Source organism: Dipteris shenzhenensis, chromosome 28 (assembly GCF_047967505.1).
Source record: "Dipteris shenzhenensis isolate YYH24624 ecotype China chromosome 28, Dip_SZ_1.0, whole genome shotgun sequence".
Lineage (NCBI taxonomy): Eukaryota > Viridiplantae > Streptophyta > Polypodiopsida > Gleicheniales > Dipteridaceae > Dipteris > Dipteris shenzhenensis.
The window spans coordinates 32,179,230-32,196,542 of NC_141623.1; the positions used below are offsets into that span (position 1 = coordinate 32,179,230).

Below are 17,313 nucleotides of genomic sequence, written 5' to 3' on the forward strand. Positions count from 1 at the left end.
TGGTCCTTTTCATTTTGTTATCAAAGATGACAATGATGATGAAGGTTTCATACTAAATACAACATAAGAAGAACGTTGGAATGTTGAAGAGGATAGGTGTGTTGGTACAAAAAGGGCTCTAAGTATGATGATGAGATCACACCATCAAAACATGTTTGCAGAACATCATATAATATTCATAAAGAAGTTGATATTGTAAATATTGATGAAGGACGTGAGCATGTTTCTTGTAATCCTGGCATAAACATGCACAAAAGTAAACTTTTAGCAAGGTCTACCAGACACAGGTTTAGTGAGTCTATAAAGACCATATATGAAGTTATTAAGCTATGGGGTGGTCCACATCTACATGACTTCTTGAGTATAAACCTTGGCGGTCCATCTTTGTCTACCACTAAAAGGCAATGAAGAAAAGCAATTGAATTTATTTGTGGTGAGCACGAATACATATTTGATGCTGTTGGGAAGATTTATATGGATGCCAAAAAAGATATGCAATCATTTCTATAGTTCTTGTTATCATAGTGGAAGATGAGACAACCATTAAGCATCGAATAAGGTAATTTTAGCTCTCTATGCATTCTACTTTTATCTATATCATCAAGATATTTATAATTGCAATGTTTGGAAATCTCTCAAAAATATGAGGAAGTTATTAAACTCTATAATCGCGTTGTGTAGATGGAATGCAAAAGATGACACTCTTATTGGGTTTTGTGGTGGAAAGAAAGGAGAATATCATCAATGCTCATCAAATGACTCCATTGTTGTTGGTGAAGGCTCACAAGGATACTCAAATATTATAGATGCCTTTCAAAATCATATCATAGGTCATTATGCTAGACTTTTGATTGCTAATCCTCTTCATGATCTTCTTCCACGAGTCTGGCAGCTGGCTTTGGTTGTGCATTGCACATGTAATCGTTTTGATAGTGATTTTGTAAGGAACCAATGGAATCTTTTGGAGACATTGTTGAATGCAAACTTGAAAGATAAAGTTGGACCCATAATTGGACATGCTTCAGATGGAGATAGTAGAAGACAAAAGTTGATGCTTGAACAACCTTTTTCTATCAATTGATGTGGATGGAATTTGAGAGCAAAAATTGTAGGAGAAAATGTGTATGGCCTTCATGATCAAGACTTTGTACACTGTGGAAAGAAACTTACAAGCCCACTTGATAGTCCTACTCAACAACTAGCAATTGGATGTGTTTGGATCACACTAAATCATGTATCTATTATTTACCATTCTTTTTCAATTGAGGAGCACAAGCTACGAGATGGAGATATTCAAAGGAATGATTGACAAAATTGGGGAGCAACTCAAAGGATTGCAAGTAGACAAGTACATAAATGTTTGAGAAAACTTCAAAAAAAAGAAAGAAGTATGAAGGGGACTGAGGCGTATTTGAAATTGATGACATTTTGAAGGAAACAAGAAACACGCCCCCTAAGAAAAACATTAGCCCCATTGTAGAGGTGGACAGAAAGTTTATTTTCAAGTCAACATTGGTGAGCCAACTCAATGGATGTCCAACCTTGTCAAAGGATAGGCTCACAAGGGTAAAGCAAGGTGTTCACTTCAACCACGAAGCAAAAGCACAATCATCAAATGGAAATTTATTTGGCATAGGTTGTGACTGTGCTGTATACCTTCATGAGGATGACACAAAAGGATAAGGAAATCAACACATGAAAAGAAATGGCAAAGCTACAATCACGAGGAAGATGGATGCAATTCTGGTACATGGTACTTAGGAAGAGTTCAAAAGATGAGAAGGAAAATCGGAGGGAGGTACATGGATTATAAGCATGGCTTTGATTTTGCAGATAGGCCCCAAGGTTTGGAAGTTCAGCTTGGATGGTATTAAAGGGCAAAAGGAGCACAAATGTTCACTTATGATTTGACAAACTTAAACATGGTGGACATTGAAACAATTATTGCATTAGTAAATTTGACATATAAGTTTTTAATGACTTCTTGAAAAGTGCTAGGTAAGTTTACTTTTCATTTTTAATGCAAGGTGAAACTTTCCAAAATGTCTTATAATGAGCTAGATCATCTGAGAATCATCCTTGGCTAATTTTGGTTTCAGATAATGATATGTCGCATGTATCGCATAAGGAGTTGGGCTAGTTCTTAAGGCAAAATTCTACATTTTTTGTAAGTCAAATACCTTTAGATAAACTTGAATACAAACTTTTCTTGAGATATAATTCTATATTTTTTATAAGTCAAGTAATCTAGATAAACTTGAGTGCAAACGTTTTCTAGCTTTATCTACTTACATTAATCATGCAAAATTCTTGATTCTTGTTGGTGAAAAAACAAGGCAATACTAGATAGAGGGTCAAATTTGGAAGCCAAGTGGCCTGTTTTAAGGCCCTCCCTTGGCTATAATCTTTACGCTATAAACAAGATAATTCCACATCCTCCATGTTATCTAGCTGAAGCCATTCAAGGATCCATCAATGAGGAGGAGAAGTCTATGTAGCAACCTTTAGTCTAGCTATCTCTAGCTAATTTTTTACCACATCTAAGTCTAAGGTTTTGATTGTACTCTTGATGACAAGTCTTGGTTGTAACTTGTATCTTATTTTAGATATCAATATGCTTCTACTTTGGATCCAACTCTACCTTTTCATTTGGTACTTTTGATGAAATTTGGCTATAGCTTGTGACCCTCGGTTGTGTGCTAGAGTATGAATATCAAATTGAGCATCTACAAAATAGAGTTTATCTACCAAATTGTGCAATCAATGCAAGTGTGATATGGATCTCATCGAAGCTTGAAACATCCCAAACCTCTAACTAAACCTTCATGTGAAATTCCTTATTGTGCAGCAAAAGATGGATTGTAAAACTCTAAAGGACTACTAAAGGAAGAATAGACTATATCCAAGAAACTATGCATCCAATGTATAGGTGGTGTATGGCTACCCTTAAAGATCCATGCATTCTAATTCTATCTGCCAAAATAGCTCATTATTTTATTTACATATGGTCTCAAAATTATGAGGGGAAGCATGGGACCTTCAAAAGTTTGAATTGAAATATAGTAGAAATGGAATAAAGGGTGCTTTCCAAAGTGAAAAATTGTCAGATGCATTAATAATTAAGATCTGAATTCAATAAAGAAGCTATAACACTTCATTTTTGTACAAATTTTCCTTTTATATCATATGCATCTAGCATATGTTTTGGAAGTTAGGATATTCAAAAATTTAGAAAAAAGTGATGCAAATACATAAATATGAAAGCATGTAGCTTAAAGAAAAGTAAAGCGACATAAATTGAGAAAAGGTTATGGATTGAGTGATAATTTTGTGCACTTAACATGATTAAGTTGGATGCCTTTATGATGAGATGATAAACAATACCTTTTCCTAATAGAAAAAGTGTAATATAGGCAACATGATGCTAGTGCATGCATCATATTGAATATAAACACTTGCACTAAATCAACATAATGCTACTACATGCATCATATTTAATATAAAAACTCCCATTAGATCAACATAAGGTTAAAGTTCAGCCATCTTCTTATAAGTTTGTGCCATTTTATTCATGGTTCAATTCAAGTTACTTCATGCAAATCTCTAGTAGCTAGTGACAGTTTGGGAGCATGCAAGGGAAACAAAATTGGATAAGGTGGAGTAAATACATGAGATTTTGGGAATTGAAAATATCAAAAGTTGAAATACGTTCTATTAGGTACTAGTATGGGTGTAAAGCGTGCATCTCCGCGACATACAAATTAAAGGGTTTTATTCAATCATACAATACAATTTCTCATAAGTAGTGTATGTTTCAACTTACACTGAAATGTACAAGAGGAGGGCTAAAAATATAGGCTTCTCAAATTTCAAATTAATTAAAGGGATATAATTATGGAAATTCACAGTAGGATATTAAAAATGCTTTGGTTTAGATAGAATCAAACATCAATGTATCCTCATCCTACAATAGGTCTTCATACTGTCAAATAAGGGCCCTTTGCTACCATGTGGATATCATTGTATGGCAAGTTGAAGAAGTACAATTGTGGAAATCAAGATGCTAGTGTAGGCCTAAATCTCCCCTTGTTGAAGTTGGAGCATACCTTAAATGAGAAATCCAATGTCCATTTTAAGAATGGAATTTGGAGGTCATGGTGGCACTTTATTGTTTCAATTTATTGTGTGTTGAAATTGTGACCAACAGCCATATGAAGGTCTTAAATGATTCAAATGTAATCTCAAAGGACAATATTATTAAAACCTCTTTTGTTTCCTATTAGAAAATCTAAACATCCACCATTAGATTAGTTAGACTTCACCATTAAATATCCCTATATGACAATGGCTATGAGATTACTTTGATTACCTTTATATTGGGCCATGCTTAATAAATTCATTGTGAATTGATGCAATTCACATTATACTGCATAGAACATGATAACTTCCACTTCCATGGACAATTCACATTAATGAGATTGGAGTTGACATTTCAAAAAGCAACAAAGCACATATTGATCAGGTCTATATCAGACAAGTGTGCAGCTAAGGTAAAACAAAGAGTGTGGTATTAGTCCATTTGCTTAAAAGAAAAAGCACGTTGATGTTGTCAATGCATGTGGACCGTGTAAAACCATTGTTCCTCTTGCGTGTAAGCAATTTCTTTAGTGTGGAACATGTTTTTGTAATAGATAAGGTATTGAGCAAATGTGTTTAAAGCACATGAACAGAATATTTTATTCCTTAGTGTTCCATTTTCTTATCCTTCAACTATGTGGAGTGGCCCTACTCTTTAAATCTATGTTAAGCTCCTTTAAGAAAATACCATGGGAATTTATTATGGAGGAAGAGTCCTCATTTCACCCAAATTTTGATCTCATGTTCCATAGTCTACATGTATGCTCACAAACTAACACAAAGCTAAAACGAAAGATATACGTAGGTATATTAGCACGATATAATGTTGGGATGCTTGATTATTACCAAATGGCTTGTTAACATCAAAGTACTCAAAATCGATAGGACATCCACTCTTAAGGAAAGATGAACAATTATTTACATAGGCGAGGTACGAGTGCCATACTAGAAGACCTTCTTACAATTGGTGAGTTGTCCTGCTGTAAGATTCCTAAGAGCAAAAGCCCTAAGCCTGTCGATTCGAGTCCAACAATTCAAAAGTGCAAAAACAGAGCCCAAGAAATAGATCCCTAGTTCTTTTAGAAAAAAAGGGAACGCTAGGGAGGGAGTCCACAGAGCACGAAATTGGGGAAAGTGGTGCGATGTCATCGTGTTGTCAGCCTAGGTTCGCAACTACAAAAAGAAGCGCAGTGTAAAACCGTAGAGGTATTAGCCCGAGCTCGTTGGTGGACAGACAAATCTCGCATAGTCTGTGAGAACAGCTGTGGAAGGGAAGTGGGAGAGACATGAAGGAAAGGCGAACAGGGAGGGCGATGGTGATGCGGCGTAAATCCGAGAGCCGTGAGGGATGGGCGAGGAATGGGAAGGTGGGCAAAGGCTGCAGGAATGGGAATATGAGAGGAACAGCGAAAACAAAACAGAGAAACAGAACAAAAGAGAAATGTTCGGCGCCCTGTACATCCCAGGCAACCAGGCATGGGCAAACTCATCAACCGGGCCCAACAGCTTCACGTGACCATACTCCATCGTGGGCCCTTATCGTTCTTTTCACACTTGTCCTTTGGATAAAATCCTTAGCCCATTTAAATTTTACACCTCACTTCCATACGGGCCTGACGTTCATGGTGGCCCAATTAGCACCATCATTCATTCTACCATAAGTGACTCTGTCTCAGGGTCATATTCTCCACGCCCCATGATCTCATCCTCCATGTGAACCTTCTTAATCATTCTTGCATGCCCCAAATGATATGCAAGGGAATATTCTGAGCGCTTGAAATTTTTATGTCCTCATCCTCTGCAATCAAGGGATCCTACTCGCAGATCCAGCTTTTGCATCGACACTATCTAACGTACCTTCATGGAGGGTATACCCTCCACATCTCCCTCCGGAGATGTGAGCCTACATGGCACTTTCACCATGGAGCACTTGTCATCATCAATCAAACCAACCTTGCTCCACGACCGCCACCACGCAACTACAAGTGACGAGGGGGGTGGCAGCGCACCTCACTGGCTATAGCCAAGATCACACCAAAGTATGAGACGTCACCCATGCTGGACGGCACTGTCTAACAACCTTCACATTATCAGCTTCATGTCACCACTCTACCATGGTATGCGGACAGCCTCTTAGGTATACAACTTAGCATAACATTGGATCCTCTAATTTTTTGAATGGGTTGATATGTGAAATACATATTGGTGGAATCATTGGCTATGCCTTCCGTTGCATTGTGGATTGCGATTAGCTTAAAGGTACAATGACTACTAGATCAAGAATATGCCACTAGAAACTGCATTAGCTAAGGCAAACACAGACCTTCAACTAGCCCACTATATGAGTGAATGATCTTAATTGGCCTCTCATAGAGGACCCCAATTTAAGGGCAATCAAAGGGCTCTTGTTAAAACAACTATGGAGGGTGTTGTCGCCTCCTCCAAAACTTGAACTTGTGACCCCAGCATTAGAGAGAGAATGTTCAAACCACTAGGGACGTGTTAAGCATAGGAGAGAGAATCCTCAATCCACAAGGTTGAGCAATTATAGTTCTATATGTAATTGGTGGCACCTTTTTTACCAGATTGTCCAAGTGTAGTTGCAACGACTCCTATATAGGTAGCCTCTCAAACGTCCCCCTTTGAAAGTGTAAAGCATGCCCCTCCTTGAAAGTGTAAAACATGCCCCTCTTTGAAAGTGTAAAGCATGCCCCCCTTTGAAATGTAAAACACAATGGCTCAAGGATTTTGGTCTAGCAGTTTGGGCATTGGATTTCCAATGCTCAAGGTAAGGGTTCAAATCTTGGAGGCACTAACCTTTAGGCTTCCATAGTAGTTCATCCATAGAAGTGTAAGCAAGAGCCTAAGAGGGTGTTCCCACTCAACTCCAATCCTGCAAAAATGCCACATTTTGACGTGAACCATATGGTTCCCACTCAATGCCCCAATATTCTAGGAGCCAAGACCCAACATTGCCACCCCCATCCAATTTAACAAAAATGCCACATTTTCATGTGAACTATATGTTCCCACTCAATGCCCCAATAATCTAGGAGCCAAGACTCAACATTGCCACACCCAATTGGAGCTGAAAAACCTCTTGTTGGCCAAGCATTTTGGGGTTGGGTGACAACATAATTTGTTCTTCTCACATCTTTGAAAGTTTAGAAGTACATACTTTCGATTCGATTGGCTAGAGAGGTTTGCAATATGTCCCATCACATTGTAGTTTGCAAGCTAGCACAAGAACGAATGCCCAAATTTGCCAACGCCCGTTGAGTTTTGCTATGTGGACGCTGAGTTTTGCTATGAGGGGTATGCTTCTCCTCATTGGGTGGGTAGGAGTGGATGACTTAAAAAACCAAAAAGTAAACACAAAGTATTGGGAAATGCCACGCTGTCAACGTGTGCATGCAACGAGGCTTTGATTGAAAAAAATAATAATTCGTTTGAGCTTTTGTAAATATTATTTTATTATTTATTTTTTTAAATGTTTTATTCTCGTTTAGTTGGATCTACATAATAAGAGCATCTAACCCATGCACAACCCGCAGCCTTCGTAGCTTTTGTAGGAATTCGTGATCCTAGCCTTGAGAAGAGCATGAACAACCGATCGTGGCGGACACCAATGATCTGATCAAAATGCTATTCGCGAAGCACCAGGACCGGAATTTCTGTAGCTCTCAACACCTGGTTTCTCATCTGGCGCGTACCTATCGCGTCGTGCCTCATGTGACTGCTTACATTCAAAGAAATTCTTCCATTCATCAGAGAATGATCCGCGCTTCGCCTCTAGTTTCTCGCGGACTGTGAAAAGGGCAAACTTCAAGAGGTGGCCGACAGTTGATTCCTGGCAAGGATTTCATCACTCCAGAGTCCATACTGCCACGAAGTTCGACACCAATAAACAATTTCTACCTTTTGACTCCTTGCTCCTGGAACTACACCTTGACACAAGAACCAGCCGCTATCGCTGTCCCTTCTGTCGGCAACTTTCTAGCTCTCAATAAATTTGCAAGCCTTTCTAGCTCGATGAAAATTCGACAACGGCACATTCGTTGTAGACGATTCACCTCATGTTTGACAAAACGACCGGAGAGGGAAGGGACAAATTACAATAATCATGTGCATGAACAAATTCCGGACGGAGAAATTCAAAGGCGGGGCAGTCTTTGATGACAGATGTGCGCATAAGAGTCATCCCCTTGTCAGAAAGATGAGACGTCCGAGTGTGTGACATCCATGGACGGAGGATTCGCGTCGTAGTACAACGAGGCAATTAGAAGCGGGATTTAATCAGTTAAGCGGCTGGAGCATGGACGTATCAAGCGGAATGCCAAATTTATCCAAAGCAGCTGTCGAACTAGGCTATGAAGCGATGCGCATTGTGAAGTGTTGAGATGCAATTTGAAGGGGGAAGTTATGAAGACAAAAAGGCTGCCGCGAGCCAGAGGAAGAAGGTGGTCGTTAAGCAGATGGCGATTGAGTGGTAGTGAGGTCGTTAAATGTATGGATATGGATGAATGGATGAAAGCTTTGAAGCTTCAATAAAATATGGCCGTGCGTAATGGCTATGGCTACCTAGTACCCTCGAAAGAGGCCTGCAAGTTTCGACTCAACAGGCTGTGTCTTTCATGCATCCAATGCACCAGCCTTTCTTCGACGATTCCCTAAAATTAACGTGAAGGTCTCAGTGTTGTGCCACGTTTTATACTCTGGCCATGCTCTCTTGGCGTTATCACCAGGTGTAAGCTCTTCAAGACTTCAACCCGATTTCCCTGCTGCCTCTTGACGTGCATCGAAAGATACCTCCTTCCTGCATCTCAGTCCTTACAAGCTACAAGTTCCAGACTACTTCGCAGCTGTACGCTGCTCAACTCATCTAGATCTCTCTCTCTTCAGCCGCTTTCAGGCAATCTATAACTTACCATCAACAAAATTCGGATAACATAGTTCGGATAGCCAAAACTCTACTGTATCCTTCAACGTCCACCGCAATCCTCGTTCACATCCTCGACCTATAGCTAGCCGCCACAGTCTTTTCATGCGACTTCAGCCCGCAATTCCGTGAAAGGAGCTGTGGATTTTTCACCACGTAGATGTAGCGAAAAGCTTTGCACCGTCCAGTCTAGACTCTCTTCAATTGAACGAACTGACGTGTCCAACTTTTGCTCATTGGCGGAAGCTTTAGCCGTAAAGTTCAAATCGTTAGCAAGCTCTCTTCGAATTATTACGAGGAACCCCGATTTCGAGCTTTGAAAGCCACGTTACGAACGCCCCTACCCCAATCCAGTTCATGACTAATGGAAGAAAATGTGAGACGCCAAACATAACGTCTTCCATGATAAGAACGCCCTTTCTAACGATGCCTTACCACAGAGCCCCCACCCTATGTAACGAAGTGCATCCAAACTTAGCACGCCCTTTACGGATGTAGCCCCGACATAGAAGGTGAATTAGTAGATTGCATTTCTCACTCATCTCCTAGTGCAAAGCATATCCAATCCCTACTAGAACAATGAAGCCAATTTTACACGAAATAAAAACTCTTATTGAAAATAAGATTTAAGTCGAGCCAATAACAAGTGATTGTGTAGGGCAGGCATAAGTTAAGTCGCCAGCCTCTGACCACAATTACATGTAGCGCTATTGCGCTCTCCATCAAGTATATGAGGTATCAAAAAATTAGCTGTGAGCTCATGGAGGAGCCAGACTCTAAGGCAAGAGTGCCCAAAAAAGGTGGTATGTCTTGTCTGTATGGTACAAGCTCTGGATTGGGCGGCATCATACACGCCCCAAGTCCAGGGAATGTCGATTTTGTACACACTTACAACCGCTACTACTACGTGAGGATTCACAGAAAACCGGATTTCTGATGCTCCAACTCCTGAGCGCTGATGAATGTCCCGTGGAAGCCGTATGGGACTCTTGAAGGGAGCTTGACTGACGCGACCATTTCAAGAGACGGAGATGCAGCATCCAATACTAGTAGCTCAGATTTTCCCGTCTCCTCGTTGTGCATAAAAGTAAGGACGTACCCATCGTCCTCAGCAGCTGCAGGATCGCTCGAACGAGGAACAAACATGGGCTCCCCACCATAACACCCTGATGGGTACATGAACCTGGTGACAACATTCTCGTCCGGGCTGCCATTTGCATGGAGATCCACTTTGGCAATGCCTGAGACCTTGGGCCAGGGCTCCGCTATCGCCAAGTATGCAAATTGGCTCTTCCTTCCCAGGAAGTTGCGATTAACCTGGCCAGCTTCAAGGTTTATTGAGGCGATTTCTCGCCTGCTGGAGGAACGAGTTCTCCTGTTGAGGCGAATTTCTGAGAGGATACTTCGGAGGGACTCATCATGCTCGTTGAAGATGCTATCTGGAGGAGTCATGCAAGAGCCGATTACAACAACTTCATCTCCTTCCTCCCAAGCATTCCAGAGATGGAAACAGAAGCAATCCGGGACGTCAATCCACTCGATTCTGCTCTCATCCTCATCATCCCGGGGCAAGATTCCGAAGCGAGGCATCTTGCTCTGATCATGCACCACCGGGGACCCACCCCTCAACATCTCTGGAAGCCTGAAAACTACTTGCTGATCCGGAATGACCACGAAATTCTCGGTTATTGCGAAGTCATGCATCATAGTGGGTTCTGACACCGAGATGGTAACCTCAGGCCCCTTCTTCCCATCGGGCGAGAACTTGAAGTACTTCAGATATGGCTTCTTGATTACATCGTAGCTCAGTGCGAACAATTCTCCCGTCTTTGCGTCCACCTTTGGATGCGCAATCATGGCGGAACTCAACTGGCCGTCAAAGTCGAACCTTCCCAACGTGTGCAAATCGCCAGCGCTTGTGATTTCGACGGCGTAGGGGAGATCGTCTTCAGACATTGCGAGCAAGTGGCCATTGAAGAAGACAACTCCTGCATTGGCGACCCCCATGCCGTTGTTTCCATCGACCAAGCCGCATAGGCTGCGGGCATAGAAGAGTAGCAAGCGGGCTACTCCACTGTGCCCATGGAGTTCCCCAACTGCCTTGGGAAAGAGGGCCCTTCCGAGCTTCTCCTCCTCGTTGAGACGGTGAGTGCGAGTGAATCTGTTGGCGTAGCTCACCAGGCCCTGCTTGAATCGGACTGCGTGGAGCATTCCATCACCATCGAAGAGATGGTGTCCAGCTACGGGCTCAAACATGGGATTTGCTCCGTTTCGAACATAGACACCCTCGAGGCAATGGGGAATCTTGCCCTCCACCTCGAGCTCATGCTGAACCGAGTTCTCGGGCACAGGGAAGAAGTTCCCGGCGAGCTGGACTTTTGGGTCAGCAGTGGGGGGGAGAGGGTGCTGCTGCTCAAGGGAAGAGATGAGGGAGCGCTCAATTGTGTCGAGGGTGGAGGCAACGAGGTGCTGGAAGGGGTTCCGTTGGGGGGGCGAGGGGGGGAGACGGGGGGGAGGGGAGGGGAGGGAGAGGGGGCCGCGAGCTGGGAGGGGGGGGGAAGAGGGGGGGTGGAGGTGCTGGGGGGGAGGGGGGCGGCAATCAGCGAGGCGGGAGGAGGTGGGGGGGGGGAGGGAGGGGCGAGGGGAGGAGGAGGAGGGGTGGAGGAGCATTGCGGGGGAGATCATGGCTATGGCGGGGGGAGCTTCGAAGAACGAAGAAGCATGAAAGACGAAGAAACGAAGAAGAAGTTGACGAAGACGAAGAAGACGAAGAAGAGAGTGTGAGTAAAAAGCTTAGCTTTGAGTGTGTTGAGAAACTGAGGGGGGCTCCTATGCTTAATATACAAAGGGCTCTTCCCTTGTGTGGAGAGGCTGCAGACAGCGCAGTCATGCCCTGTTAGTTGAACCCTCTGCTACCGACACGTGTGCCTCGCCCCCGCACCATTACATCAACCGTTGCGCAGTCCCGGGCCCCGCCACGCCGACACCTGCCGGTGGCAGGATGGACAGGGGGCGAGCCCGAGGGAGCACGTGGCGCGCATCCCGCAGCGCGCCGAGCGCGGCCGATCGCCAGATTGCGGGAGTGTTGGGGTCTTTTTTGACTCGTCTGGCGGTGAATGTTTTTTTTTTTTTCCCCGGGGGGGCGGGGTTGAAAAAACGGGGGCCTCCCGGCAGCCGCAGGGCGGCCGTCCGGTCACTTTCTTGTCCGCCCGATATTTGCGATTGTTGTGCCCCACGGTCGGCCGCGTGACCCGGCGTCTCTATAACGGCACGATCTACCTGGCGCTGTTGCCGCCTGTGGGGCGGGCCAGGGGCTTGTCCGCCCAAATCTCCGTCCGCCAACCAAACGCGCCTCGCCGTCCACGCTTTTGCGGCGCGTAAAATGGGCCCCCCCACTTCCGTTCCATTTTCATTTACACTCCCCCTTTCCCTGTTTGAACCTATTCCCCCCTTTGCCATTCCCCCACGTTCCTTCCTCTTTTTTCCCCCCACATGCATTTTCACACTTCCACATCCTCCCACATCACCTCCCTATCCTTCCTTTCTCTCTCTCCTGCCTTGTACGTTCCTTCCATATCACGAACAAATCTTCCCTTCAATACTCCTTTTTTTTAAATTGCTCGCCTTTTCTTCCATACGACTCAGCACATGTGTATTTTGTATTGCAATCCATCCTTTATGTATTTTGTTTTGTTCTCGCATTTGGTAGTCGGTCTTTTGCCTTGTATAATGTACTACACCTTCCTTTTATAATGTACTACTCCTTCCTTAAGTAGATAGTTTCAAAAACGTTTCCTTCACGTCTCACACAATTATTTTGCATTAGTCATTAGAGTGTGCCTCTTCTCCAATGTAATGCACCTTCCTTTGAGCCTTTGAGTCAATAGTTTAAAAAATATTTCTTCACTTTTTTTTTCATTTCGCACCTTCCTTTGAGCCTTTGAGTCAATAGTTTTTAAAAAAATCCTTCACCTTTATTTCCAATTATTCGCATTGCCTTCTCCAATGTACTAACCTTCCAAGTCTTTGAGTCAATAATTTCCTTCACCTTTCACTTCCATCTTACACACATATTTTGTGTTACCACCATATCTATCCTTTATGCATTTTATATTTCTCAGTCAATACTTCGTCCACCCTTCCTACATCATAACTTGCCTACTCACACAATGACTCTTTTGTTATACATTTTATGTTTTCAAGTCAATACCCAGTCACCCCTGCTCATAGTACTACTACCCCTCCTTACATCACAACTTGCCTCACATACCCTTTCGCTCTCAACATCCTTCAACCAAACAATGTCAATTTTCATAACTTTGAAGTCCTACACTCCACACTTTATGTATATATCGTTGAATTTTCAATTCTCTCCTTAACTTCTATCATTCTCAGTAAGTCTTATTTCATCAATGATATACACTAATTGCTCCATTACTGATATTTTTCACATGAAAATTAGTCATACTTTTGCAAGATAATTTTGGATGTGACAAGCAACAAATTAGTAATCTAACATTTGTCATACCATACTAAAATCTAAGGTCTTTAATTTTTTGCTTTGTTGATCCACACACAAACTAGCAAAGGATCATTTTCCCTTCATCTAGTCTATATTATGAGGGCTCCAAATGTCATACCACTACCTTAGGCCCATGTTTAGACAATTTTACATCTAGTCTAATGCAATAAGCCCACGTCTAATCTTGTATGCAATTGAACCACATCTCCAAATGTGGTACCACTAACTTAGGGCCTTGTTTGGACAAATTTGTAACTAGTCTAATCTTCCATCTTGTATGCAATTGAGCCCTCAGCTAATCTTGTATGCAATTGAATTACCAAGTATCTTCATGTTAACTTCTATCTCTTTTAATCCTTCTTAGCTTCTTATCTCATTTATAAATTAACAGACTCTACCAAGTATCTTCATGTTAACTTCTATCTCTTTTAAGCTTTCTTACCTTCTCCATTACATATGTTTTCTTTGAGATGCTTTTAAAATTTTATTAACCTATGAGCTTGCTCTAATCGGACAGATGAATTATTTATGTTACTTTATCAATAATCTAAATGAGCTCATGTGCCTACCTACTTCCTTCTCGTGTGTTCCACAAACCATCGGGTGACAGATGAAACATTATATGTTCCGCTCATGTTCCGTGTCTTATCTTATGTATATCGAGTGTATATCAGAGATCAAGGTCTCACCTGAACCATGAGCCTTCAAGAGATCATCCTTGATTGCTTATACATGATCCCCTCGACCTATGTTCTCTCCAAAGCTCCCTCTAGAACCCATCATTTAGCTCTATGGTTACCACTTGAGACTACTTGCATGCTTTATGTCTTCAATTGGACCTTAGCATTATAAAGTCCTCTTTCCTATGCCCTTGTATTAATATTAAGTCTATGTGTAGAAATACCCAAGTATATCAATGGGCCTTGGGCCTTTTACCTTATGATCTTCTACCATCATAAGACAATCTCATTCTCAATGTCCTATCCTAAGTATAAAACGCCCTCATGGTCTCTTGCCTTTTTTCAACTGATGGCCTCAGTTCCTATCTTTAATATTGACATAATCTTCCCTTCCCCTTTAGAAATTTAGCATCCTTGAATCAAATTTGGGAAACCTCTTTTGAAAATGTACGACCTTATTTCCAACACAAACAATTTTTTCATTCGGATGGGGGGCAGATTGGCATAAACTAATTTTAGCACATAGGAATTTGTTACACATTGATTTTTCACATGAAGGAGGAAATTTGATGACCTCCTACCTTTGCATTTAGTGATACAAGGAACTAGTTTGGTACTAATCCAACTATACTACCTTACATACTAGTTATTTACTACTACAATAGTACTAAATCAATGCTAGCATAATTATAAAGTATTTGTAGCTGAGAAACAGATAGTACTTAAATAGTTAAAATAGCAATTAGTCTATAATGCTGGTCCATTCTTGACACTGAAGAGGGAGGGGGGGGAGGACCTCTTCTGAATTGGGAAAATTCTTAGAAATGGAGTGTAATATTATCTATTCTCAAAAGAACCACACAAATTCCACCTAGATATGGGGGTCATATACAATGCTACTAAATCTAAAGACCAATATTGGTGACTCTAAAGACTAGTAAGATGAAGTTGAAAGATAACACTTGAAATGATGCTTGATTTTCCCTTGAAGACATTGCAAAAATCAACATCAAGAAGCAACGAGACATACTAAACTAGAACACAAATCACAATGGCAACCAGTATCACACTCATTCTATCAAAATTAAATTAATAAAATTCATAGCCAGCAAGGTACTAAATTAAAAAATGCAACTAACGAGAGAGAGAGAGAGAGAGAGAGAGAGAGAGAGGGAGAGAGAGAGACCCAAGGGTCACACACTTACTTGACTAGTTTTGAGTCTCTTTATATTTCTTTGGCTGTTCTTGTTCTTTGTCCCATGTTCTCTCTAGCTGACGTGCACTAAAGGTGGCTCTCTAACAGAAACAAAAGCTTGAACGCGCTACCTACAAGCCTTCAGATGTTTAAAATGTGCATTGAGTGTACCCTTCAAACAAGAAGATGTGAATTCGATTTAAGTATCTGAAAATATGTCTCATCCATGTTCGAGTCTACCCTTCAAACAATAATATTTGGATTTGCAAGTATCTAAAAGGATGTTAATAGGATGGGTAGAGCAACAAGGGGATTGCCATTATACCATCAACAATACATCCCATTTCAAATAGAAGTCAAGGATATGCACACATAACTTCTTATAAACCACATATCTGAGAACTATGAACCAAGAAGGCAATCTAGTCATCAAATCACACAACACTAAAGAAAAACTACAAAACTTATTGGAGAACCCCCCAGGATTAGATATGAAGCTCCCTCCCACTTAAACTAAACAATGCTTTCCCAAAGAATCTCTTAACATGTCTCTGGTACACCTAGCAATCTTGTAAACCAATTTATAATAGCTTCTACACACATCGTCTCCTCAACTCGCCATAAAACTTTCCAATACTTTCTTCTCAAAGCATGAAATCCCTAGCTTAAGCCCAACAGCAAACTTGCAAGCCAACAGCCTGCAACAACCTACAAAAAAGCACTTGGCAGCACCGATGCTCCTTCTAACAACTCTGGAATCTCAGTGCCAGACTCAGTGCAAGAAAAATAAACCTTACATCACACCATCTTGCATGTGTACACAAGTGCACAAAGTAGAAACCAGAGCCAAAAACTGGTGCACTATCTCTCAACTACCTCGAGTCCTCCCATAAGAAATAACTTTTAATACAGAAGTTGGATTGATTCACTGTTAGCTCTTAGTTTGATCAACAACTTTGATTTAGAAAGCACGTCAAAATTCTATATGTAGCTCTAGATATGGTCTATATACCACTCGCCTATCTGTGAAAACTGCATCTATAAAGCAACTCCCACAACCCTCCTGTACCAGGATCTCATCCAAAGACTCTCTATCCTTCCAAATAAGCTCTTGCATATTAAGCACGACCTCTATAGCTTTTGGGTGATACAATTCCCTTCAAAAGCAGAATATCATGCAAAAAACGACCTCAGATATATTTTCAACTTACATTCACCCATGCAACCTTTTCTTTTTTAGTTTTTGCTAAAGATGTGTCAAAGTAACTCCTAGGACCACATGCTACTAATAGACACTTCATCTGCCATGCAACTACTACCTTTCATGAAAATTCCAGTAGAGTGCGCTCATCTTTAGTGCTCCTCTCTCTCCTCATCACGTGCATGGAGCTACTAGTTTTCCATATCCACAATCACAAGCTTGTGGTCATGCTTCTACGTATAATATATACAATATGTGTGATATTTACACCAATTTCTCAATAAATTACTATAAATAGTAAGTACGTATTCTAACCAATAGTACAAACATCATAGTGCGCTTTCACCCTAAGTTGAACTTTCCTTTTATCTATATCTCAACATGAACAGATAGTCTAGATATCTTACATGCCATGCTCCTTTTCTTCTTTTTCCAAAGTTGTTTCTACTTCATATTGCAAAGAAGCTAGTACAATAAGTTCATTAGATGAAATTGGATGCAATCATTCTAAATATAGTGCTAGTTGTTTTGCAATTCTCTTATGTATTTCAAATACTTGGGTAAAATGCCTTAGGAATTGTAATTTTTGGTGAGTTTTATTGAATATATTTCATACTAACTTGCAAATGCCATACATAA

General features: G+C 41.4%; 1 protein-coding gene across 1 annotated transcript; it reads right to left on the reverse strand.

The window, feature by feature from the left end:
- Nucleotides 1–9,812: 9,812 nt before the first annotated feature.
- LOC147883460 (9-cis-epoxycarotenoid dioxygenase NCED3, chloroplastic-like) lies at nt 9,813–11,476 on the reverse strand. Its single transcript, XM_087399748.1, has one exon. It carries the CDS (start codon nt 11,330–11,332, stop codon nt 9,992–9,994), a length of 1,341 nt encoding a protein of 446 aa, XP_087255874.1. The 5' UTR covers nt 11,333–11,476; the 3' UTR covers nt 9,813–9,991.
- Nucleotides 11,477–17,313: the final 5,837 nt, after the last annotated feature.

Bases quoted from the DNA above. Each gene is read 5' to 3' on its own strand.
- LOC147883460 (XM_087399748.1), bottom strand. From the start codon at position 11,332: ATGTTTGAGCCCGTAGCTGGACACCATCTCTTCGATGGTGATGGAATG.